This window comes from Danio aesculapii, chromosome 18, assembly GCF_903798145.1.
Source record: "Danio aesculapii chromosome 18, fDanAes4.1, whole genome shotgun sequence".
Taxonomy (NCBI): domain Eukaryota; kingdom Metazoa; phylum Chordata; class Actinopteri; order Cypriniformes; family Danionidae; genus Danio; species Danio aesculapii.
In genome coordinates, this window is record NC_079452.1 from 31056869 (window position 1) to 31083202 (window position 26334).

Genomic DNA, 26334 nt, shown 5'->3' on the forward strand with positions numbered 1-26334 from the left:
ATTTTAGGCCTATTTTAATGTATTAATCGGCATAAGGAATTTAAATGAATTTTGCATCAAAAAAGCATTTTGATATTGGTGAAGGTGTCTGCAACTTTTGCAAAGCATCAAATCACCGGCATGTTTGCTGTCAAAACATGTGCATGACTGCATAAATTATTATTCCTTAATAAAAAACAAACAAACAAAAAACAGTTGAATATTGTGCATGTCTATTATCTGTCTAAAGCTGGATTGGTACCTTTAAATAGTGTGCATTTGTATCTAAAACATCCATATTAAACACCCCATTTTTGTACTTCTATCTACTAAGTTGTATTTATATATATTTTTTAACTTATATGTATAGAAACATAAATATTATTAATTATTTAATATTAAATATTATTATTGATTATTTGAAATCATATATTTGTAAATATAAACTTTTTTAAAACTATTTTACTTTTTCCCCAAGTGCATATAATCTATAGGTTACTACTGTCAGAAAATGTCCGCATTTGGTACATACTTTCAGTATTACCTTTGCTTGAAATGAGCTGATGAAATAAACCTGTTCCCTAGCAAGTTTGAGCTACCAGAACTGTTGCTGTGACAACAACTCTTGGATGAGATTTATACAACGAAACGAACCTAGATCATGTCAAATCGTCAATAACCAAATCCAGCTAGTTGAGTAATTCACGTCCGAAGAAACGGACCCCAGGACTAATCAGATGGATTATAAACACAGCACATACAAACATTGTTGCTGAGTCTTGTTAAGGCAGATTTATACTTCTGCATCAAGATGAAATGCGCCTCCCAAAAAATGTAACTACACGTCATAACAGCGCGTTGCGCAAGCTCTGTGATTGGTCGGCTTGGTAGCACTGACGAGGCGGTGCTGTGCCGCGAGCTTTAAACTGAAACTTTTGTTTTGTGTTTACCTTATGATTAAACTTCCGCCAGTTCCCGCCTCTGAATGATCGAATTTAAGCTAATGTAGCGATTAGAATAAACAAAACACCAGTAAAGAAACTCGACACGGAGGAACATGAAACCTACTGCCAGCTAGCAGTTAGAAAGTGTTATGGCAGTGCAACACAAACAGCATGCAGAAGTATAAATGCACAGCTACGCGCCAGGCAGGTCAATCGATGCATAAGTATAAATCAGCCTTTAACTGTAAGTGAGCATTATGTAACGTTTCCTTGTCTTGCCTTTTTTTTTACCTTTGCTTTGTTTTACTGTTTACATGTTTTGCCACCTGTCCCGACCATTCGCCTGTATTCTGACTAAGCGTTTTGAATTATCTGCATGCTCCTGTCTGTCCCTGTTTTGACCTTTGCCTGCTTGATGATTCACTTAATAAACAGCATTTGGATCCTCACCTCTGTTGCAACACGACTTGCTACAATCTGAATGGGAGATCTGGATATTAAATAAATACATTTTATTCAGTAACAAACATCCACAGTTTTGAGATTTCTCTCTTTTAATGTATTTTTTTATTTGTGCACAATGCAACCCCTAAATAATTAGTGACACTTTCCAATCTAAAGTAAAACCTAAAGAAAAGACCTAACTTTGATATCTGGTCTTTCATGTCCATTTAATTGTTTTAAAAAGTAACAATCTGAACTAAAGTCCTTCATTTGTGTTGTAGCGGTCCGGATAAATCTAATCTCCGGGGTTGTGTCTGACCTCACCCTGCTCTAATGGTGTAGTGCTCATCTTCCTGAACTCTTCCTCAAGGCAGGCCAGAGCCAGGAGATCCTCCTCATCTTCATCAGAGTCCTGAAGATGGAGCTGCTCCACAGTCTGGACCTCCAGGATCTCCTGAGCGGCACAAGACAGGGGCCGGCTTGAGGAGTCCGTTCGACGGGTCTCAATGATCGGGTCACCCAAAGAGATGGAAGAACGTCTGCTTATAGTGCCTAAACAAGAATAAAGGAGGATTTAGAATACAAGAGCACAACAAAATGGCCTGCTATTAAGTTTTTTCCAACATAGGCTCATTCTGAAAACGTACCCCCGTATACATTTCTGGAGATCGTGGATTATGTAGCCAGAAGTTTGTATGGCTGCATATCGTCTTTAAAATTAACATTACAGAGCAGTATGATGCCGTTCTTTTTCGTGCTACCAGCTGACCAATTACCTTCATGTGGATGGCTTTTCCACATTTCCACCAGTTTGTCCAGTGGCTCACCGTGTACATTGAAGAATTTGAGACGCACAGGAGTTGATCATGACAACGAGGTTCCAGAACGGTTCCAGAAAGCAGGTAAGACAAAAAAAAAGCCAAAATATAAAACAAACAAGAATATAACAGTGAGAATGTGGTAAAATCTGAAAATGTGGTAAAAATCAGGCGCCGTTTGAAAACACAGGTTTAGGGAACTGAGTGGGCACTGGTCCGTCAATGCTTTTTAAAACACTCTCAGTTGGGTTTAGGGAAGGAGAAAGGTGGGGGAACTGTCAGTCGGTCAGTCGGTCAGTCAGTCAGTCGACATTGACCTCTCTTGTGGATTTACGCAATAAGATTGAGAGAAATATGAGATTTAAAAAAGCATCCACAGCACCCTGGTAGAGTCGCGTAAACAAAAACTGCAAAAAAAAACGTACATCCTGGGACGTATTTGGCGCTCTCCAGAAATATATTTAGGGGTACGTAATCAGAATGAGCCGGGGTTGGCTTTTTCAAACTGCTGACTTACCCTGTTCCTAAAGGTACACCAACAGAACACATTTTCAACCACTTAAAATTTAAACACACCTGAATCTATTCATCAGAACACTAGAAGAGACTTATTCATTCATTCATTCATTCATTCATTTTCCTTCGGCTTAGTTTCTTTATTCATCAATGCAGGTCAGAATGCGTTCAGGTGTGGGTTTACTCCGGGTGCTCCAGTTTTCCTGACAGACTGAAGACATGCGATACAGATGAATTGAATAAACTAAATTGGCCATATTGTATGAGTGTGAATGAATGTGTATGGATGTTTCCCAGTACTGGTTTGCAGCTGGAAGGGCATCCGCTGTGTAAAATATATGCTGGATAAGTTGCCAGTTCATTCTGCTGTGGCGACCCCTGATGAATAAAGGGAGTAAGCCAAGGGAAAATTAATGAATGGGTGATGTGAGTATCCTCAGCCGTATCCCTTCTAGAGTTTACTTCTGAAAAGTGGGCAGAAAGCATCAGCTAATTTGCATTTAAAGAGACAGACATAAATACATGGTGCTTCCATCCAAAAATTAGCATTTAAAGAATTTGTATAACAAAGGATCTGTGAGGTATTTTGAGTGTAACATTCTGTGAACAGCTGAGACATACAGTTGAAATTAAATATTTCTTTTTCAAATTTTTCCCAAATGATATTTAACAGAGCAATTAATTTTTTTCGCAGTATTTCCAATATTTTTTACTTCTGGAGAAAGTCTTTGTGAGCGCAATAAGCCGACTCACTAGCTTAGTACTTTAGAGTTCTTTTGTACTCAACACAAAATCGTCAATGAATAAAAGTCTTGAATCCAAAGTTCTTTGTTTGACTGTTTAATTGTCAATCTTAAAGCATAAAACACTTAGGATATTTACTTTTCTTACAAATTAACTCTGCAGTTTGCTGAGGTCAAAAGACTGTGTTGCTCAAAAGTTCAGTGGCTTCTGACTGATTCGCGGGGTTCTAAATCTAACAGTCAATCAAATTACGTTATGCTACATCACTGGTTAACTGTTTACATTCCAATTTCTATGTTTCATTTGCAACACAGGCCTTTTCTCAGATTTTACTAAATAAACTCAAAATATTATTACTTCCATAGAAATGGCTTCAACCGTCCTATTTGTTTTATTTCGGCTAGAATAAAAGCATTTTATGGTCAATATTATTAGCCCTCCTTTTTTAGATTGTCTACAGAACAAACCACATACAATGACTTGCCTAGTTAACCTATTTAACCTAATTAAGCCTTTAAATGTTAAGCTGAATACTAGTATCTTGAAAAATATCTAGTAAAATAGTATTTACTGTCATCATGGCAAAGATAAATGAAACCAGTTATTAGAAATTATTTATTTTTTTAAATGTCTTGAAAAAAAACTCTCTGTAAAACAGAAATCGGTAAAAAAAAACATTTACAGGGGGACTAATAATTCTGAATTCAACTGTATATTGTGACATATGTTACAATATTCGTATTAGGACCCCTTTAAGGTTTAATAATCTCAAACATCAGTACAAGAAAACATAATAGCAATGGTGGCCTCACAAATACAACTAATAACTGCGACTAGTGAGAAGCAGAAAGATGATGGCAGAGAGATGTTAAAGCGACTGACAGTAAAGCCCACGCTGGGATAGGGAGCTTAAGTTAGCAGGGTCAGTATTATTTACTGTCACACATTGGCCTAATCAGCTTCAATCAAACAGAGCTTTAAATGCTCACTGATCCAGCATATCACAATAATACACTAACACACTTCTCTCTCTCCAATGCGTCTGTCTTCATTATATTCCCTAGCTTCCTCTTGTCTCGTGTGATCTTTCACTTGCTGAACTTCAGATGTGTGGTTGCATGTTCATGGAGCAGAGCTCAGCTAGCATTACAGTAATCTTGAGGGAACTGAATCATCGTTTTGAACCTCTTTAATCAGTTTACCAAAGACTCATTTAGATTTGTTTGGGTTACATAATTACACCTAAATCAATTAGTGGGTCCCAGTTTGATTACATGAACTTAAGTTGAAGAAAGCAGTGAAGGTCTAACAAATGTCCAAAAGCAATAACATTAGAGCAATACCCGAAGACACTCTTTATGTCTTGAATAATCATTTAGATGGCATTATGCAGGCATTTCGACATAGTGGCGTAGATGAGAAAAATCAGTCAAGCTATTTTGAGCAAGTTTGAGACGCAGATCGGAGTCGACAGCGAAGACGGGGTTTGAGTCCGGCAAAGAACGGTTTCAGAAAGCAGGTAAAAGTAAAACAAAAGCCAAAATATAAATCAAACAAGTAAATAACAGGGTGAGAATGTGGTAAAATCTGAAGACGTGGTAAAAATCAGGCTGCCGTGAAGGCTTTTCTTTTTCTGGATTGCTTTTGAAAACACTGTCGATTGGGTTTAGGGAAGTTGGTGGGCGGGTCAATCAGTGCTTTTGAAAACACTATTGGTTGGGTTTAGAGAAGGGGGTGGATGGAGGGATCGGTCGGTTGGTCAGTCAGTCAGTCAGTTAGTCAGTCAGTCGACAGCGGCCTCTGGTGGATTTACGTGAGAAGAGCAGGTGCAAATGGCACTCAAGAGAGAAATTTGAGATCTGGAAAAGTGTACACAGCGGTCTCTGAGGAATTCGCGAAAACAAAATCTGCAAAAAAAAAAACGTACCTCCTGGGACATATTTCGAGATCTAAAGAAATGTACACCGGGGTAGGTTTCCATAATAAGCCTGGGATGAAATCTTTTGTGGGTGAAAAAGAAAATCTAAAAAACTTACTATTACATACTATTAAACTTTTTTTTTAACAACTTTAATAATTTTTAGAGTTAGAAATATGGCAGAAACAATAACAAGGAATCTACCATATTTCGTTAACTTGTGCACTTTTAAAATATACATAAACTAACACTTTTCCATATTTTGTGATTCATGTTTCATGTCCTTTTTGGTCATTTATTAATGCTTTCGAATTTGCATTACGCAAGCTTGATTTTTGAGAATTATACAAATAAATAGAAGGAGGTGAGTGTCATTCACACAACTGAGCTTCTTCATCAGTCAGTCAGTCAGTCAGTCTACAGTGGCCTCTGGTGGATTTACTTGAATGGCATTCGCAAGAGAAATTTGTGATCTCTAAAATCGTACACATCGGCCTTTGGCGGATTTACAAAAACCAAAACTGCAAAAAGAAACGTACCTCCAGGTACGTATTTGGCGCTCTCCAGAAATGTATATAGCGATACGTTTTCAGAATGAGTCTGGATTGCATAAAACGGTAATACTTTAGTTTAGGTCACAATTCACAGTATCAACAAACTAACCTACTAGCTAAATAAAGTACTAAGTAGCTGTTTATTAATAGTTAGTAAGGTAGAAGTTGGGTTTAGGTTTTGGGTAGGATTAGGGATACGGAATAAGATCCTTCTTTAATGAACCATTAATATCTTAATAATAGGCAAGTAATAAGTCTGTGGTTAATAGCATTAACTGTGACCTAAACTAAAGCGATAGCCATAAATCTCAAATGTACACCCCTGATGAGAAAAAAAAACTAAAAGTAAAGTGTCATGCAAAGAATTCTGGAAAACGAAAACTCTAGAAAGTCAGTTTACAGTTATTTACCATTTATATTAAGGAAACTGGAACTGTTAACCAGATTACAATTTTTTAATATAACATTTATACTTTTTTTAAGGTAAAAATCAGTGCCGATTAGCAGATCGTATTCATACAGTAAAACATGAAATTGCATTATATGACTCACACAGGTAAGTGGGCTTGACAAACCAACTGTAGAAAACACACTCTCTCATCTCTCTGACACTTTAACTGACACTTGCACAAGTTTTGCATATCTTTACCAAACACGTTCTTACAAATAAAACACTGTGCATTTAGGAAGTGTGCTTCACACAGGAGAATTGGTTTGACAAACCACCTGCAGAAAACACATGCTCTCATCTATCTCTCTGGCACTTTAACCGACACTTGCACCAGTTTTGCACCAAACATGTTCTTCCAAAATGTTTTTTAAAAACACAGGTGAGTGGGTTTGACAAACCACCTGCAGAAAACACATGCTCTCATCTATCTCGCTGACACTTAAACTGACACTTGCACCAGTTTTGCACAATTTCAAACACATTCCTCAAAAAAAACTAAAGAAAGACACTGCTTTTATGAAGTGTGCTTCACACAGGTGAGTGGGTTTGACAAACCACCTGTAGAAACCCTCTTCATTTCTCTCTATATAAAAAAAATATCCTTTTTCTAGCACCAAATTCCGAAGCAGTAAGAGTTGCTTTGTATAATTATGACATCTTGTGTGTATTGCCTCTTCTTGTTGAATTGCTGAATGCCTCCTCAATTGTGTCGCTTTGCACAAAAGCATCTGCTATATGACTAAATGTAAATGTGCCCCCTTCAAAGACAGAAACTTTTGATTATGAAATGCTTAGGTATCGAAACAGAAGTGGTCATGTGTCGCTTCCCACAATTTGAACGCCAATAATCTTTGCCCTGATGCAAAGGCTCAATCTAGCGTATCTAACCTGACAAAAGTACGAGATACAGAGAGAAAAGCAGACTGGAGAGAGCATGGACGGATATCTGACGCTTTGATTTGCACCAGCCGAAATCACAGCTGTCATGCTGTTAAACAGATTATTTTTCCCTCCTCTGCAGACCTGCGAGTGATGAGCCGAGAGACAGAGAGGAAGACGTGTCGAGAGGTAGAGAAAGCGCCACTGATAAACCGAGCTGAGCTGATCTGAGCTGAGCTGAGAGATTGGCCGCATTCCCTGCACTCCCGCACGCAGAAACACACAGTAATCTCTTTATGAAACCTCAGCCGCGTGTGCTGGCGCAGAAAGCTCAGGAATCAGCTCGGCTTTAATTACGGATGCGAGCCAATAAATCACGCTACGGCCCGAGCCTTAGCACCACTCTTCTACAGCCATGTTATTGATGTCCCTTTGGCCGAAACGCTGTGTCCGGCGGGTTGGCGGAGGCTCTCGGTAAATGATCATTTAGTCACAGATGAGATGTGACATCAGACAGGCTCCACATTTTAAACACAGATATAGCCGTATAAGTCGGGATTAAGTCTGAACACAGATGAGAAAGTAAAAAGAGCTGAGGGCCTAGATGTGGGGAAACAGACCAAAGGATAGGAATAATATAAATGATACCTTACAGGGACAGTTTTTTTTGTTTCACACCAGTATGAGTACCAGTTTCTTTCCACTACATGAAAATATTTAATCCTTTATATACTCAAACTATATAAACTTAAATCTCTAAAAAGCTTAAAAAGCACTACAAAAGTATACATCTAATATTATACGTGTATTCTATTATTGTAATCATAAGTAATGAATTGAAAATGATGCATTAAATTCTCAAAACAATTATTTGGGGTCGGTAAAATAATCTTTTATTCTATTTCCCAAATGATGTTTAACAGAGCAAAAAAAAAATTCACAGTATGCCTGATAATATATTTTTTCTTCTGGAGAAAGTCTTATTTGTTTTATTTCAGCTTGGATAAAAGCAGTTTTTAATTTATTAAAAATAATTTTAAGGTCAAAATTATTAGCCCCTTTAATACATATACTGACTGTCTACAGAACAAACCATCATACAATAACTTGCCTAATTACTCTAACCTGCCTAGTTAACCTAATTAACCTAGTTAAGCCTTTAAATGTTACTTTAAGCTGTGTAGAAGTGTCTTAAACTATCTAGTCAAATATTATTTACTGTCATCATGGCAAAGATAAAATATATCTGTTATTAGAAATGAGTTATTAAAACTATTGTTTAGAACTGTGTTGAAAAAAATCTCAGTTAAATAGAAATTAGACTTCAACTGTATATATACATATTAGGGGTGTCAAAATTGTTTCTTCGGTGCACCACAACGCAGAGGGAGACAATTTGGTATCGGTTCAGTAATAGATCATCACTGTTATTATTTGCTGACGTCATTTACCTCATGTGCGCTATGTCGCGGTAGAATACTATGGCAAGGGAGGAGACTGTGAGTAATTAAAACGCAGAAACGGCAAAATTCACTGCATGTGTTTGCTGGACACATTCACTGACACCGAAGTTACCGAATCGAACCGTGAGACCAGAGTAGGTTCACACCTCTTATATATATATATATATATAAATAAATAAATAAATAAATAAATAAATAAATATATATATATATATATATATATATATATATATATATATATATATATATATATATATATATATATATATATATATATATATATATATATATATATATATATATATATATATACAGTTGAATTCAAAATTATTATACCCCCTGTTTATTTTTCCCCAATTTCTGTTTAATGGAGAGAAGATTTTTTCAACACATTACTAAACATAATAGTTTTATTAACTCATTTATAATAACTGATTTATTTTCTCTTTGCCATGATGACAGTAAATAATATTTTCCTGGATATTTTTCAAGACACTTCTATATAACTTAAAGTGACATAGTATATATAAAATAATAATAATAATAATAATAATAATAATAATAATAATAATAATAATAATAATAATAATATGTACAAATTTCGTTTCTGTATTTTTTTGTATGTTTTATATTTTTTATTTACACAATATTTATACACAGTGAGTACACAAACATGTAAATACAAATTATATTTTATTTTTGTTTGTCAGCACTAATCGAAATAAATGTCATTAGAAGAAACATCTTCTATTTATCTGCATATACTAAAATAAATCAAAATATGTTCTCTACAATAATGATAATAATAATACTTAATAACAACAGATGTCACCTGAGCAAGAAATCATTATAATAGAATGATTTCTAAAGTAATGACGCTGAAACTTCACATTTATAATAAAGAAAATAAATAACATTTTCAAATACATACAAGTGGAAAACAGTTATTTAAAATCATAATGATACTTAATATAACTGTTTGTACTGTGACCAAAAATTGAATATGTGCCATGCCATGTATGGGTTTCACAGATTCTGCTTTTCATTTTTAGGCCATCTTATTGATAGATAGTCTTACAGGAGGCAAGAAAATGGGAAACAAGACAAGTCATAAAATGGCAACTGGTAGGCTACGTCTCTTCCATAAAAGATGTACTTTTAATGTTTTGTCTTCTGAAAGATTGATACACCAGTGCAACATATCGAAAGTTATTTTCTTCAAAGCCTTCTCTTCATTCACATCTAATTAAACCCAGTGTCTTTAGCCTATTTTTGATTCACATCAAAAGAAACTTGGTGTCTACTGTTGTACCGAAAAATGATGAAGGCATATTACCTGATAAATAAAGGCTTTGTGATGACATTCTGCCATGGTTTGGTGTGAATGGGCGAGGAGTGCTGCTGATAGGTTGTCTGTTCAGAACTGCAGTGACTAGTGATTCCTCTACATGATGATGAAAATTGGATCTCCAAAACTCTGGTCCTACAACTATATGATACAAGAAAACAACAACAGTATGATCATCATGTGCAAGTAATCCAGCATCAGTACTACCCTATAGTTCTCCTTCTACAGTCCTTACAGTAGGACATCCATGCACAGCATAGCCCTTGTACAGTATTTTCACACTAAACATGTAAACCATCTTAAAGTTTTTCTTACACCAGTGTATACAATGGACTTCAAAAGGAAAGGAATCTCCCATTGGTTCTTGCAATCAATCAAATCAATCAATCAATGGGCTTGTACACATTTTCAGACTAAAATTGCACAACTTTTCTAAGACTTTCAGGTAAATTTTCATGAGCTATATTCCTTGTAATGTCACTGTATACATATTGAAAAAAAATGTACATTCATTATTAAAGCATACAGTCAAATGCATGACAATCTATGATGTTTAAAATACAAAATAAAATGTATTAAAATAACGCTAACACAACACGAATAACACACAAACTTTTAGAATAATAATGGAAAAAAATGACTGAAAACAACCAATAGAATTAAATGCCTTGTAGAATTGCAATTCATTCAGTGTATATTGAACATAAAGGTAGTATAAAATAAAGATATCTGTTAAACTCATTTCCATGATTTTTTCGAATTGTTGTGGGTTTATTGGTTTTGGAAAATGTCAATATTCCGTGACTTTCCAGGTGTTTTTTGACTGTACAAACCCTGAAATAAATAAATAAATAAATATATTTATATATATATATATATAGTACAAAATTAAAATAAATAAATGAGTAAATAATAAAATAAAACCAATAAATATATATAAATGAAAAATAAAAAATAAAAAATAAAAATAAACAATCAAAGAAATAAAAACATAAATATGATTAAAAATTAAATAAATAAATAAATTCATTCATTCAGTTATTTAATAAAAATTTTATGAAATAAAATGTATTAAATAAATACATTAATTTATTCATTTATTAAATAAAAATGTAATAAAATAAAAAAATTATAAATAAATATAAATAAAAAAAAAAAATATATATATATATATATATAAATAAAAATAAATAATAAAAATAGATAAATAAATAAATATATAAATAAAAACATAAATAAAATTACATAAATATTTATATATAAATAAAAAATAAATAACCATATAAATAAAAATACAAATATTATTAAAATTAATTAAATAAATACATAAATTCAGTGATTAAATACAATTTATAAAATTAAAAATAAACAAATAAATAAACACAAAAATAAATAAATATATATAATTAAAAACAAATCAAACAAATAAAATAAAATAAAATAAATATAATATATATACGAATGAACGAACGAACGAACAGTGTGTGAACCATTCAAAATGTAACCTTAGAGGAACTAATCTATCCTGGGGTTTAAGTATTAACTTATGGACACAATAGTTGTCATTCTCTGTGGCCTTTAAACTAGTGATCGGCAGCACTGAGCTTTAACTGAAAAAAAAAAAACATGATCCCGACACACACACACACACGTAATATTCTGACTTGACATGCAGACAGTGACTGGCTGAAGGTTAAACATGTGTGCTTTCCATCGCCATCTTAAACGCCCGCTGTAATTAAGCCTTTTTCCAGCCGACTGACCGCAGCTCCTGTCAGAGCACGTCAGGGATTGCAGAAGCATAGACAGGCCGATAAAAGCGGCTCGACTGTGACAGAGACAAAAAAAAAAAAGATGGGAAAAGGAAAAGACTGCAGGAAATTGATGAAGAGACGAACCAGCCAATAAAATCAGAGACGGAAATGAAACCAAGACTTATTTGTCTTCTATTTTCATTAACCTTGAAGCTCAATGAAGCGAACAGATGTTTCATTTTTCACGCCATATTACATAAAAAATGCCTTATGCATATTTAGATTCAGCGTACTGAAATAAAGGCTTTAAACCGAGCTGTTTAAAGAGAAATATTAGTGTTTACAGTCAGGCTAATGGCCTCGCCAAGGTAGCACATTAATGCCGAGGAGCTAAAGGATAATGCCGGGAATAAATGAATGTAGAAGAGAGAGCCATAATTTACACTCATCTTTAAGCTACAGTATAGCAGCTCTCTTCAATGGCCAATCTATCTAAGTATGCAATAATTAGGCATCTAAATAACACATGTTGCACAAAATGAACTGTTAAGAGAGATGTCGGTGGTTTTCATTAAACAGCGGTCATATATAAGTGTTGGAAGCACACGAGCGCTGCATTCCAAATGCCTTATCTCTATTATTAGAGCATAAATGATGTATTTGTGTAAGGATCTAAAGTGGATGACTTAACTAACAACTACTATTGCATTCAGAGCAAGTAGGGCCTGAGAAATATGATTTTGAGAGTGCAACACAGTTTTTTTGTACTCAGCAAGGACACATTAATTATGTTACAAAAGATGTCTGTTTCAAATAAGTGGCCATTTTTTTAACTTTCTATTCATCGCACCAAAACATCACTGTTCCCACAAAAACATTGCTGTTTTCATTGCTAATAAAATAAGAATGAGAAATATTTCTTGAGCGGCAAACCAGCATAATGATTTATGAAAGATCATGTTACACTGCAGACTAATGATGCTAAAAATTCAGTTTGCATTTCAGGAATAAAATAGAGCTATTTCAGAGAATTTTCAGATATATTAAATCAGAACATAGGTCATTTACATTGTAATAATTAATCACATTTATCTCAGGTTTGTAAATCAAATAAATGCAGACCTAGTTACCATAAAAAAAATTACTTCTGAGTGGTTTTGTCAATCTAAATGTATCTGCTGTGAGGTTCAGGCGTTTTATAAAAGAAGAATGCTCGGTCAGACTTTATATTAATGTTCCATTCATACTATTAACAAATAAACTAATCATTAAAGGTGCAGTATGTACGTTAGACACCCAGTGGTTGAACTAGGTATTGCACTCTTGGATCAAAACACATTTTCACTTGGCTCCTCCTCTGACGAGTCCACATAAGCACAGATTGCCAGATTGACGTGAGTGTGTCTGACTATTGAGCCTCTGTTTATAACTGCAAATCTCGTCACAAAGCATGTTGTTAGGACACAGGGTTACAACGTAACCTGCTCACCAAATATTTACGTTTATAATATTTATATTATTTACAAATTAATTACCTCATGTGGAACTCTGAATCTGCGTTTCATTTCGGGGCTGCTACTGTCCACCGGAGGTCGCATTTTTGGCCGCAGGCACATGCTTTGAGAGCCCTTCTGACTGAATGAATCAAATACACTGTTTTCCATGAAGGCAACCCGGGGTGCTGAAATATAATTGGCTAAACTGGCATTGGGCGGGTTAAAACAACCAAAACATTCCATTCCGGCACGTAACTCACATTTTCAAAGCAGAATATCTGACTTTAGCATTGTTTTTCAAATAAGCAAGAATGTTCACTTAGCATGTTTCTTAAATATCAGCACATACATTATATTTTTAAGCTTTAGAAGAGTTAACAACTTACAGAACCTTTAATTAAAAACTACTAATTAGCTGCTTATTAATAATTTGTAAGGTTCTGGTATTGAGTAGGATTAAGGATGCAAAATAAGATCATACTTTATAAGTGCTAATAAACAGTTAATGTCTTAAAGGGCACATAGTTTACCCCTTTATTAAGATTTAATATTAATATTATGGTTCTTCTGAGTGTGCCAGTTTAGGTTCAGATCAAAACACAATTCAGATTGTTTTATTATAATGTGTTAAAAAGTGTTATTTTGGGGGCGTGTCCACAGCTCGCTGTTTTAGGGGTGTTTTGCTTACTAGTTTCAACTTCCCGCCCAACGTAACAAGGGGGCGGAGCCAAGAGCTCCCCCGCTCTGTGTTTGGCAACAGACAGGCAGACAGAGAGAAGCAACCTGAGTAAGAGGATCAGCATTCAGCCGTACATGTACGACCCGGACACAGACCAAGCAGAGAGTACAAAAGCATTTGTGTGTATGTATAGTTTTACAGCCAACTGTGTGCTAGTTTAAAGTGCCGAGCTTGTAAACCGAGACTAATAACAACGCACACTGAATTACCTTTGACTGAGGCACCGGATGCTCCGCTTGGAGCCGCAACACGGCACACCAGACACGCACATTCGGATGTTATTTAAAATTAAACTATTCAGATGGCGCTCTGTGGCACGGCAGAAACATGAAGTGTCTCGAATCGTGGCTGGGCGCCGCGGACAGGCGTCGACTTGAAGCACCGTTGTGTACCCTGATAGAAACCTATGTTTAGAATTCTAAAATGCATGGTGCTGCGTGGCGCGGCGCTGAGCATCTTGCCACGCAGAGCAGCGCTTCTGGTGTGCGACCTGCAGGCAAGTTCGTTATTTTATTTCCAATGGAGAGACACACACATGAGACAACGCGCTCACACTTTCCAGCTGCACCTAGTTAAGATCACAGGGAGCTTCTGTGACCACAGGAAATGCAAATGGCTGAAGTTTAAGGTAGACGCAATGAAAAGTACACATGTTTGCAAACCTACCTAAAGTTACAAACAATAATTCTGATTAGAGCGATCATGTGGTGAATGTTGATCTTGTGTTGAGCCCAATGAGCCTTACATCTAAAAATAGAGCAAGGGTGTTTCTTTGGTGACATCGCTTTGACTCACACGCTGAAAATGGCGGATGTGAAACAACAAACTGAGGATATGGTGATGCGCCTGACCCCAGGAAAACCGCTCCAATTGGTCCACCGCTTTTATGTAGTTAAATTGAAAAAAAGGACTGGGTGTGCTTATATCACCCCAATGTGATGGTCTATACACTACACCTACACACATGTCTGTCCAAACAGCTTTAAAAAAGTAGATTTTTCACCATAGGTGCCCTTTAATAATATAGCCAGTAATAATAATAATAAAGCCAGTGGTAAATGGTCTGAATTTTTACCTAAATTAAAGTTTCATTGAATGTTCAGGTTGCACAGTAACACACGAGCATACCATGTTATCAATAGTAGAGTCAAATCTTGTTCTGACTGTTTTAGACGCACACACAGAAAAAAAAATTAAGAGCTTCATCAAAATTGGATTGATTTATGTAATTTTTGCCCTCTGATCCTCAGCGGTATTGACCTTATTCTGTGATATGGAAGTGCGATTGTTGTTAGAACTTCCGATTCAGTTACCTATGGGAGAATTGACTAGGAATAATAAACAGCAGAAAATGCTCAAACTACTTGCTCTACAAACCAGCGTGTTCATGACTATACATAAAAAGTAGAATGACATAACAATAATAATATCAGTTTGCGATATCAACCTTTTTTTACGTCTAAAAATCAATGGAAGTGAATGATACTGGAAGTCTCCAGCCAAATAGATTCAAATGGCTGTGCCCGCTTAGCAAGGTCAATAGCTTTGTTTCAATAGCTCTTGTTTCTCTACATACCTAAAGAACTCTCCATGTGGTTTTGCTGATCTCTAGGGCCTCGAGCTGGTTTTGGGCTGGTCTGTAGAACTCCAGGGTCTAATCCCAACGTAAAAAACCCCTGTAGATCTTGATACTGTCCCGGTTTGATGTGCTGTCTCTGGGATACAGAATGAAGAGCCTGTAGACGAGATGAAAAATGGATGTTAACGAGTCAATGGTGTTAGTACAGACCAATACTAAAAATATGCAATAAAATGTAATAAAGTGTCTATGGATGTTAAAAGTTTTTTATGAAACCATCAATGCAAAAAATACATTTTAAAACAACCCAGGCTCATTCTGAAAATGTACCCCTATATACACTTCTGGAGAGTGCCAAATATGTCTCAGGAGATTTTTTTGCAGTTTTTGTTTTCGCAAATTGACCAGAGGCCGCTGTGTACGCTTTTTCAGATCTCGAATTTCTCTCATGAGTGGCATTCGCGCCTGCTCTCCTCGCGTAAATCCACCAGAGGCTGCTGTCGAATGAGTGAATGACTGAGAGACTGATCGATCGACTGACCAACCTTCCTCCTTCCCTAAACCCTACAGACAATGTGTTCAAAAGCAATCCAGAAAAAGAAAAGCCCTAGCAGCTGCCTGATTTTGACCATGTTTTCAGATTTTAACACATTCTCACCCTGTTATTTACTTGTTTATTTTATTTTTTGGCTTTTGTTTTTGTCTTATTTGCTTTCTGGAACCGTTCTTCACCGGACTCAAACCCCTTCGTCGTGGTCTACTCCGCTCTGCATCTCAAGTCCACCGATATACACGGTGAGTCACTGGACAAACTGGTAACAGCGGAAAAGCCATCCACATGGAAGTAACCGGTCAACTGGTAAACGCGAAAAGGAATGGCGTCACACTGCCCTGTAGCATTCGTTTTAGAGACGAAATGTAGCCATGCGTACCCCTGGCTACTTAATTCACGATCTCCAGAAATGTATATGTTGTTACAAAATAAATGCACAAAAAGTACGCATTAAAATTTCACAATAACATTTTTATGAGATTTTAAAGTTTTAAAATATTGTATAAAAGGCAAACCTTACCGTGAAATCATAATAAATTAAAGGCTATTCACAGTAACGTTCAAAAGTTTATGTTTATTTTCAAAGTGACTCTGATTTTCAGCATTTCTCACAGAATACTGAATACTCTTTTTTCATTTGGGTAAAAAATGTCGATTCAAGCTTTTACCATCATCCTGAATTTTCAGAAATCATTCTATTAGGTTTAGCAATTTTGTTAAATTATGATATGCATTTATTTGAAATAGAAATGTTACAACTTGATCATCTGTCTTTTTTTTCAATTAAAAGCCTCCTGATGGAACAGATGTGTTATTTCTATTCATTCAATAGTTTGTGCTTTGCCCATTTACAATCACTGTGTTCATCTGCATTCAGTTCTGGGAACTATATTTTCTGACATCATGACAACTCTGATTGGCTGAACACAAGCACATCTATTCTCATGTGCGGGTTAAATTAGGCAAAATTTAATCTGTCCATTAAACATGGAGCACACAGACAGACAGAATCCCTTTTGAAAAAAAATTATATGTATTTTAAAGCATAAAAGGAAATGAGAAACAATTATATTTTGATTGAGTCTCAGTCGGTGTCCTTTAAATGGAAAATGAGGTACGGAGAGGAAAAAAGAGAATCGGCGGGTGGTAATTAAGGACATACATTTCCTGATCGCCAGACAAAAGAGCAGAGATAAGGCCGCTTTCTGATCAGACATTTAATTTCAGGTGTTTAATATAATTCATTTTCTTTTCTCTCTCTTTATGTTATGCTATTAAACTCTGATAGTCCATTTGCAGCCGAATTGACGGCTCTGTTTCCTCTCGCTCCTCCTCGGCGAGAGTAGTCTGGGCTTTTTCCTGCTATTACCTCTCTCACAGCAGGAAATCTGCAATTAAATTAGATGTAATATCTAATTGATCGAGTCCTTAGCGTCCGAGAGTTTCACTAAAGGCGAATTCTTTTGATAGTTCTCATACGCTCGTCTCCATAATGTAGTCTTTGAAGCTTATATTTTTCAATTATATTAATGTGGTTGCATCTGCATCAAAGCAGCTAGCTATAACTATACATTTTGTGAACAGCAAGACAAGAAATTGTTACTTTTATTGAGCAAATATGTCTTAAATTATTAAAAACAAGAGTAAAGGGATTTATGCCATTTAAAATGTACTTTTTCAAATACATTTTTTAAATGCATCGTAGTACCTGCAATTTTTATATTACCTCGATAAACTCCCTAAGTAGCTGTTTATTAGTAGTTTTTAAGGTAGTAGCTGGATTTAGTACTAGGTAGGGTTAGTAATATAGATTAAGATCATGCCGAATATGTACTTTTTTAAGTACTAATAAACAGCCAATATCTTAACAATAGGCAGATAATAAACCAGTAGTAGAATTGGTTCCTATACTAAAGTGTTACCCGTTTCTTTTCCTGTTTTTTTCTTCTTCTAGTATTTATTTTCAACACAGGCAATTTCTGGAGAGCTTAATTGTGTAGCCAAAGGTACATATGGCTGCATTTTGCATGTCTTTAAAGGGCACCTATGGTGAAAAATCTACTTTTCAAGCTGTTTGGACAAAAATGTGTGTAAGTATAGTGTATAAACTGTCATATTGGGGTGAAATAGTCCTTTTTTTCAAATTTAACAGCATAAAAATAATGAACCAATTGGAGCGGTTTTCAGATCAACCGCAACTTTACGTAGGAGAACAGTTCCCCCGCCCACCAATATTGATTGACAGCTGTGCGCATTAACATGTCCGGTAGTCACGTGTATAATCATATAATCAAGACAGGACGAGCGCAAAGCAGCCGGGAATAAAAGGTGTGTTCAGTTCGCTAGGATCATTAATCATCATCAAACGTGATCAAGAGTGAGTTTTACAAGTTTAAAATGTTTTAAAACAGAGCACGTGTGTAATGAAGTACAGCGATTAACTTCAGCTTTACTTCATCAGCACAGCCGCGTGTCACTACAGTTATAAAAGAAGACGCTTCAATCGCGGTTTGTGGACGTTAAATCGGGTTTATTTTGTACATTAATATAAGAGATATCCATACAGCAGTGGAGATTACCAGTATCATGACACATATGCGTGCAAAACGAGTGCAAAGCTTAATGCGCTGTCTCTCTCTCTGTGTGTGTGTGTGTGTGTGTGTGTGTGTGTGTGTGTGTCTTTGTGTCTGAGCTGTGTGTCTTCGTGTCTGAGCTGTGTGTGTGTGTGTGTCTGCGTGTCTGAGCTAAGTGTGTGTGTGTGTGTGTGTCTGCGTGTCTGAGCTAAGTGTGTGTGTGTGTGTGTGTGTGTCTGCGTGTCTGAGCTATGTGTGTGTGTGTGTGTGTGTATGTCTGCCCTACGTTTGTGTGTGTGTGTGTGTGTATGTGTGTGCGCTATGTGTTTGTGTCCTCGCTGTGTGTGTGCGTGAACTTTGTAATGACATTGTGTGTGACTCATTGTTGCAAATCCACAAAAAAAAATGCATCAAATACTGATTGTTAAAGTTCTTACAGTAGTATTTCTCACACACATTACATGAGATCTGCTTCCTGAGGCAGCCGAGGGCGGCGATTGCTGACAGGCACGTGGGAACGGTGGGCGGGGAGGACTAGCCTTAAAGGGCCAGTACAAAAAAACAGCAAAACCTTTTTACCAGCTATAATATAGACACTTCAAATAGCTATAATACATATTCTGATGGGTGTTCTGAGCTGAAACTTTACAGACACATTCTGGGGACACAAAAGACTTATATTAAATATGAAAAAAGGGGTAACCTATGTGCCCTTTAAAACAAACACTATGGGGCAGTATGGTGCCGCCGATGGCTTCTTTTCCTTTTAGCACTACCAGTTGAGCGCTTGCCTTCGTATGGAGTTTTCGGTGTTACCAGTTTGCTCAGTGGCTCACTGCGTACATGGTGCAAATCTCAAAACTAACTTTTTTACTTGGTAACACTGGTGCCCCCAACTTTAAAAATTTAGAAGCAGCAGAAAAAATTTAGAAGCACCCACCAAAAATGAATGGTCACCAGTGCAAATTGTTTATTAACGGATTTATTGTATTTGAAAACAACATCAATCAGAAATAACAAAGAAGAGTAAGAACTATCTAACTAATTCTGTAATGACTTATTGATATTAGCGCAATAATTCCAAAATTAATATCTAATAATTATAAAATATTATTGATGATAATGATGACAATAATACTAACAATGAATTACATTTCTCATTATCATGCTGCCTTCAATGTGCTTGAATGTGAGTTATCGTCTATAAAAAGTCCTACTGTTACATAATGAAAAATAAAACTATGGTTTATATCAAACAAAAATGAAGCATTCCAGTAAGAAATATATATTGTGCACTGTTGTTTTTATATACATGTCAATTTAATAAACAATTAATATTTTTGCTTCGAAACATAAACAAAAGTTTATAATAAATCATTCAATTCAATGCTGAAAACTGCAAAGCAGTCATCAGTAACTCAATAGAATAATAATATGCTTCTCAGGAAGAAATGACTCACTTCTACCACTCTTTATAAGCTTTGGTTTCGGTTTGTGTTATTTTCAATGCTCAGTCTCGTTATGTGATGATTTACGTTTTTCTTTGTTTGTGAAAAAAGCAGATCTACTCCGAGTCTTTCAGCACTCTCTCCGAAAACCCTCAATTGATCTCGGCTGGCGGATCAACATTCACCACATGATTGGTTTCATCTGCGCCATTATTTGTAACTTTAGGTGGGTTTGCAAACCGGTGTACTTTTTATTGTGTCTTAAACTTCAGCCATTTGCATTTGCCATGGTCATAAAAGCTCCCTATCATCTGACAGCGGAAAGCCTCGAGTGATTAACAGCTAATATGAACCAATATCACTGCATGGAAGATCAATTCAGCACGTTTTTAGAAAAAAATGAAAACAGGTCAGACTACAACCACACAAATCCTCCCAAATATATTATAAATAGAAATATAGATTAAATTTCGGGTGCATGTGCGACCAAAGTGGTCGCATTTTCGAGCCCAGTGATGGATTTGGGACATGAGGCTAAGTTGACCATTTGCAAAATAAAGCATCATGGGATTGTAGACTGTACTTGTCCCTCATTAAAGCCATTAAATATACAGTCTTATACCTTTTGTTTGACTTTGATAAACTTCTTTGCTGCTTCAAATCAGAGTTTGTAATGCTAATGGAGCCTTGTAGCTGGTTGATCTAGTTCATGGCTCATAAAGCTTTAACAAAGGCCTTAATATAATCTCTAATGGGAAAATTAATAGTAAAAAAAATACTTGGAACCAGTGCTGCAGAAAATCTGTTCAGACACTAATGTACTAATGCAAATTTTTACCTGAGCACCTATATCAGTGTTTTTACAGCATTTTAACCAAATAAATGCTCCCTTAGTGAGAAATAGAAATGTTTCTCAGAAATCTTTTCAACCACAAACGTTTGAACAGTACTGTATTAACTCCTCTAAATAGTTTTTGGGTAACCTGTTTCAAGTTAACTGAAGTTTAAAGACATCTCTGTTCACCTGAGAAGATCCGGTGAACAGTCTTGGTTCTGACTTTAAGATGTTTGGAGAAGGGAAATAGGGCTCTGCTGGAGGAGTTGTGGTGGGACTCGGAGAGGGAAGAGCGTTCTTCTGTCCATCTTTATCTGTGATTCGTCTCAGTTCTTCATCAGATGAATCTTCCTCACTGGGCACCAGACAAGCATCTTCATCTGTCATTTCCTCTTCTGAATCTGACCAATGACAAGCACAGAAAGAGGAGAAACCATGAGGACAGAGTAGAGAAAACTGAAAGCCAGAGAGGAGACATTTCGGCAGGAGGTCTGCGATGAGGATGCAAACACGCGCCCTTATCTAACGCTCGCAGCGAGCCGCCTGGCCAAAGTCTAGCAGAGCTTGTGTGTTTCTCTTCCCTGCTTTCCGTCTGCTGCCTCCTGCATTAATAATGCTTATCCGACACAGCTTGAAGTTCCCATCACTCTGCTAGTCAGCAAATACTGCAGAAACAACTGCTGTGTGAATGAAGGCTGATGTCTACACCGGTGCTTTCTCATAATCTTTACTCTCTTAATGCAGATGAGCCGGACCCCAAGGGATGATGGAGATCGGGTTCTTGTCATTTAGAAGGTATTTTTCTAAGTTTATAGCACAGCTCTTTATTTGGACTGACCAATCCTGTGTGTGAATGTCAAGATTTTGGCACTACAAGAAAACTTGAACATTAAAGAGGTCATGAACTGCCCTTTTGTTTATTATGGACCATATTCTGAGATCCTGTCATAATGCTATGCTATCATTACATATATTTTTTTTATCCAAAAAGCATTATAGTTTAGAAATAATAAGCAATTTTTGTTCAATTTCTGCCTCTTGGCAGATGACAGACTTGAAAGTAAACCACTGGTGTATATGTATATATATATAAATATATATAAATATATATAAATATATATATATATATATATATATATATATATATATATATATATATATATATATATATAATTAATATTATTATTTATTTTTTTTTTTTCAAAACTTTGAAAAGACAACAGGCTGTAAGGTGGCTCAGTGGTTAGCACTGTCGCCTCACTGCAAGAAGGTCGCTGGTTTGAGTCCTGGCTGGGCCACTTGGCATTTCTGTGTGGAGTTTGCATGTTCTTCCAGTGTTGGTGTGGGTTTCCTCTGGGTGCTCCGGTTTCCCACACATGTCAAAGACATTCGCTTTAGGTGAATTGAATGAATTAAATTGACTGTAGTGTATAAGTGTGTTTGTGAATGTGAGAGTGTATGGGTGTTTCCCAGTGCTGGGATGCGGCTGGAAGGACACTTGCTGCGTAAAACATAGGCCAAAATAGTTGCTGTTTCATTCCGCTGTGGTGACCCCTGATAAATAGGAAAACGAATGAATGAATGAAAGTACAGCCAGCTGTTTGCACAATATTCTGTACGTACAGTATGTTTGACAGCCTACATACTTTATAGATAACATAAACACTGTTGTGATTTCGGTTAAAATGCATATTAAACAATCAGTAGTAACAGATAAATCAATGGTGACCACATGATAAAACCATTTGCTCATATTTGTGTTGTGCAACATTACTGTCAGGTCCAATTATAGTCAGCACAGCAACAACTTACTTTCAATCTCATTAAATAGAGTCACAACTTACTCGTGTGGTCTGGAACTTCATTAAAAACAAAGATCACGAAGACATTTATTGGTAACACTTAAGTTTAGGTCGCAATTTATGTTATTAACAAACCATTTACTAACACTACTAGCTTAATAAACTACTAATTAGCTGTTTATTAATTGTTAGTAAAGTAGAAGATGGGTTGAGATTTGGGGTAGGATTAGCGATGTACAATAAGATCATACTTTATAACTTCTAATGAACAGTTAATATCGAAATAATAGGCAGGTAATAAGCCAGTTAATAGCATGAATTGTGACCTAAACTAAAGTGTTACCCTTTTTTTTTAATGTTGGAAACAGAAGAAAGTGCAGAGATTGCGTTTTTCCACAATTTGGTACAGCACAGTATCTTGCTTTTTTCAAAGCATTTGGTTTTTACGTAGACCTACATTTGACTATTTAGTGATTTACTTACTACATATTAGTGGGCTTAGCTAAACAGGCAATTATATAGAAGTGGGCACTGATCTACATCTGTGGAGGAGGAGTTTGGTCACACTATTATGGGATAAAATCAACCCAGGCTCATTCTGAAAATGTACCCCTATATACATTTCTGGAGAGTGCAAAATACCAAGAGGTATGTTTTTTGCAGTATTTGTTTAAGCGAATCCACCAGAGGCCGCTGTGTATGCTTTTTAAGATCTCAAATTTATCTCACGAGTGCTATTCACACCTGCTGTTCACGTGTAAATCCACTAGAGGCTGCTGTTGACTCACTGACTGACTGACCTATCGACTGACCCACCCTCCTCCTTGCCTAAACCCAACCGCAGTGTTTTTAAAAGCTCTGATTGACTCGCCCACCCACTTCCCTAAACCCAACTGACTGAAAAAATAATCCAGAAAAAGAAAAGCCCTCGTCTGATTTTTACCACGTTTTCAGATTTTACCACATTCCGACCCTGTTATTTAATTGTTTATTTTATTTTTTGGCTTTGTTTTTGTCTTGTCTTTCTGGAACCCTTCTTCACCAGACTCAAACCCCATCATGGTGGTCAACTCCTCTGCATCTCAAGTCCGCAGACGTACATGGCGAGCTTCTGGACAAACTGGTAACAGTGGGAAAGCCGTCCATAGGTAGGTAAGCAGTGAGCTGTTAGCATGACAAGGAACAGCGTCGTAGCGTTCGTTTGAAAGACGAAATGCAGCCATACATACTTTTGGCTACATAATTCACGATCTCCAGAAATGTACATAGAGCTACATTTTCAGAATGAGCCTATGTCGGATAAAATGGTACATTCCACAACCTGTTATTTTGACAGACTGACTCAAATTTAAGCTGTTTTTAGACTAACAAGAACTTTTTGAGTTCTGAAACTTACAGACTGTTTGCATAGTACAATGATCTCTTCTATATTAAAAGATCGAGGAAGTTTTAATTTCTCAGATTATGACCCCTATAAATACCAGTACTAACCTGACATGTTCAATTGGAGGGAGAGTACTGTAGTTTTAGGTGACCCCCTTGCGCCCTTTAACCATTTGGAGGTCAAGGGGGAATCATGTTCATTAGTGTGTGAGGATTTCATCACTGGTGTAGACCTGATGGAGTCATGGACAGAAGTGGAAGGTGTGCTTCTATTAGAGATTACACCAGACAGTGATGATTCTCTAGGCCACATCGAAGGACGTGCTGAGGTTTGTGAATTAATAGCACGTTCTGGAGAAGGTTGAGATCGTTTTGGTCTTGAATGCTTGATTGGAGAGGTGACCAATCTAGATCTTGGGGATGGAAAATCTGGAGGTTTTGGACTTTGTTTAGGAATATGAAATGCAGGAGAGAGACATTGAGAAGATTTTGAAAATGGTATTTTAGCAGGAGAGTGGCTAATAATGGAAATATGATCCTCAGAGTCTTTGAATGTTTGATTTAATTTGTTTTTTAGGGACAAAGGAGATGATTTTTGCAGACTTTCTGAGCATTCATCCTGTTGTGCTGTAGAAGACCTTGTTTGTGGGCTTGGTTTTGGAAAGTTATTGAGTTTTACTTTCTGGCCTACTGTTGGCGAATTTGACAGAAACGGTTCTGAGGTTGTCGACATATATAGTGGTGAAAAGCTTTCAGATTTTGGCATTAAAGATGAATTCTGTTCAGGTTCTTGCGATGGCAGCCACATCTCAGGAAAAGAGCTACTCTTTATGTCAGAAATATGTTCAAAGAAAGAGCCTTTGGCCATCTCAGAGACGGACGTTGAAGAAACTGAACAGCCAAATTCTCCTCCCTCAGATAAATCTTCATTCCCAACAGCCATAAACCTACAGGAAAGAAAACATATCTGAAACTTCCTGCCTCAGTCAGCTTTATTTTAATTAAGTTTTTTTCAATACAGGCTCATTCAGAAATTGTACCCCTATATACATTTCTGGAGACCGCAAATTATGTAGCCAGAAGTATGTATGGCTGAATTTTGTCTTTAAAATGAACACTACGACGCAGTATGATGCCGTTTCTTTTCGCGCTAGCAGCTGACAGCTTACCTCAGTATGGATGGCTTTCCCGCTGTTATTAGTCTGTCTAGTGGCTTGCCGCTTACGTTGGTGGACTTAAGACGCAGAGAAGAGCTGATGGCAACAACAGGGTTTGAGTCCGATGAAGAATGATTCCAATTTTAATGAATAAAACTGTTTGAAGTGGGTGGGCGCTGGTCAATCGGTGCTTTTTTAAAACATTATCGATTGGGTTTAGGGAAGTGTGTGGGTTTACTGGTCAATTGGTGCTTTTTAAAACACTACCGGTTGGTGTTACGCCCAGTGTGGCTCGGAGGATGAAAAGGGCTAAACATAATGACATTATGACAACCCAATATTTTAAAAAATTCCCCTGAGACATTAGCTGCTATGGATGACACAGACAACGGACAAGGCAAAAAGTGGTTCACTTTATTTACAGTAAAGATAAAGAAAAAAAAATTATATTTAATTACCCAAAGTATATTTACAAATGTTTATAATAAATGCAAAATAAGCAAACAAATCAATTGAAACAAACCTGATAGAGGGAAGGAAAATAAGCAGTGCCAAATCAAAGAAAATAACAAATTAAACACCCGCTAACTAATCCCTCCACACCTCTAAATAACTAAAGAGAACTCTGAAAATAGAAAAAAACATCTTCGGCTTATCTTAAAAACATCCTCCGGTTTAGGGAAGGGGCTGGGTGGGGGGTTATCGTTGGTCGGTCAGTCAGTCAGTTAGTCAGTCAGTCAGTCGACAGTGGCCTCTGGTAGATTTACGCAAGAAGAGCAGGCGCGAATGGCACTCGACGTCTTGTGGATTCGCAAAAACGGCAAAAAAAAAAAAAAAAACGTAGCTCCTGAGATGTATTTGGCGCTCTCTAGAAATGTATATAGGGGTACGAAATCAGAATGAGCCTGGGTTGTTTTTTGCAGATACAGATGTAAATGTTTACAAGACACTGTATTT

At 36.4% G+C, this 26334-nt stretch overlaps 1 protein-coding gene across 1 annotated transcript; it reads right to left on the reverse strand.

Annotated features, from left to right (window-relative positions):
- Positions 1-1482: 1482 nt before the first annotated feature.
- On the reverse strand, positions 1483-21823 carry LOC130245350 (uncharacterized). Its single transcript, XM_056478018.1, has 6 exons — positions 21767-21823; positions 21563-21683; positions 21225-21436; positions 15624-15783; positions 10047-10199; positions 1483-1919 (listed from the first exon to the last, which is right to left on the reverse strand). Exons 1-6 carry the CDS (start codon positions 21821-21823, stop codon positions 1663-1665), a joined length of 960 nt encoding a protein of 319 aa, XP_056333993.1. The 3' UTR covers positions 1483-1662.
- Between the last annotated feature and the right edge of the window lie 4511 nt (positions 21824-26334).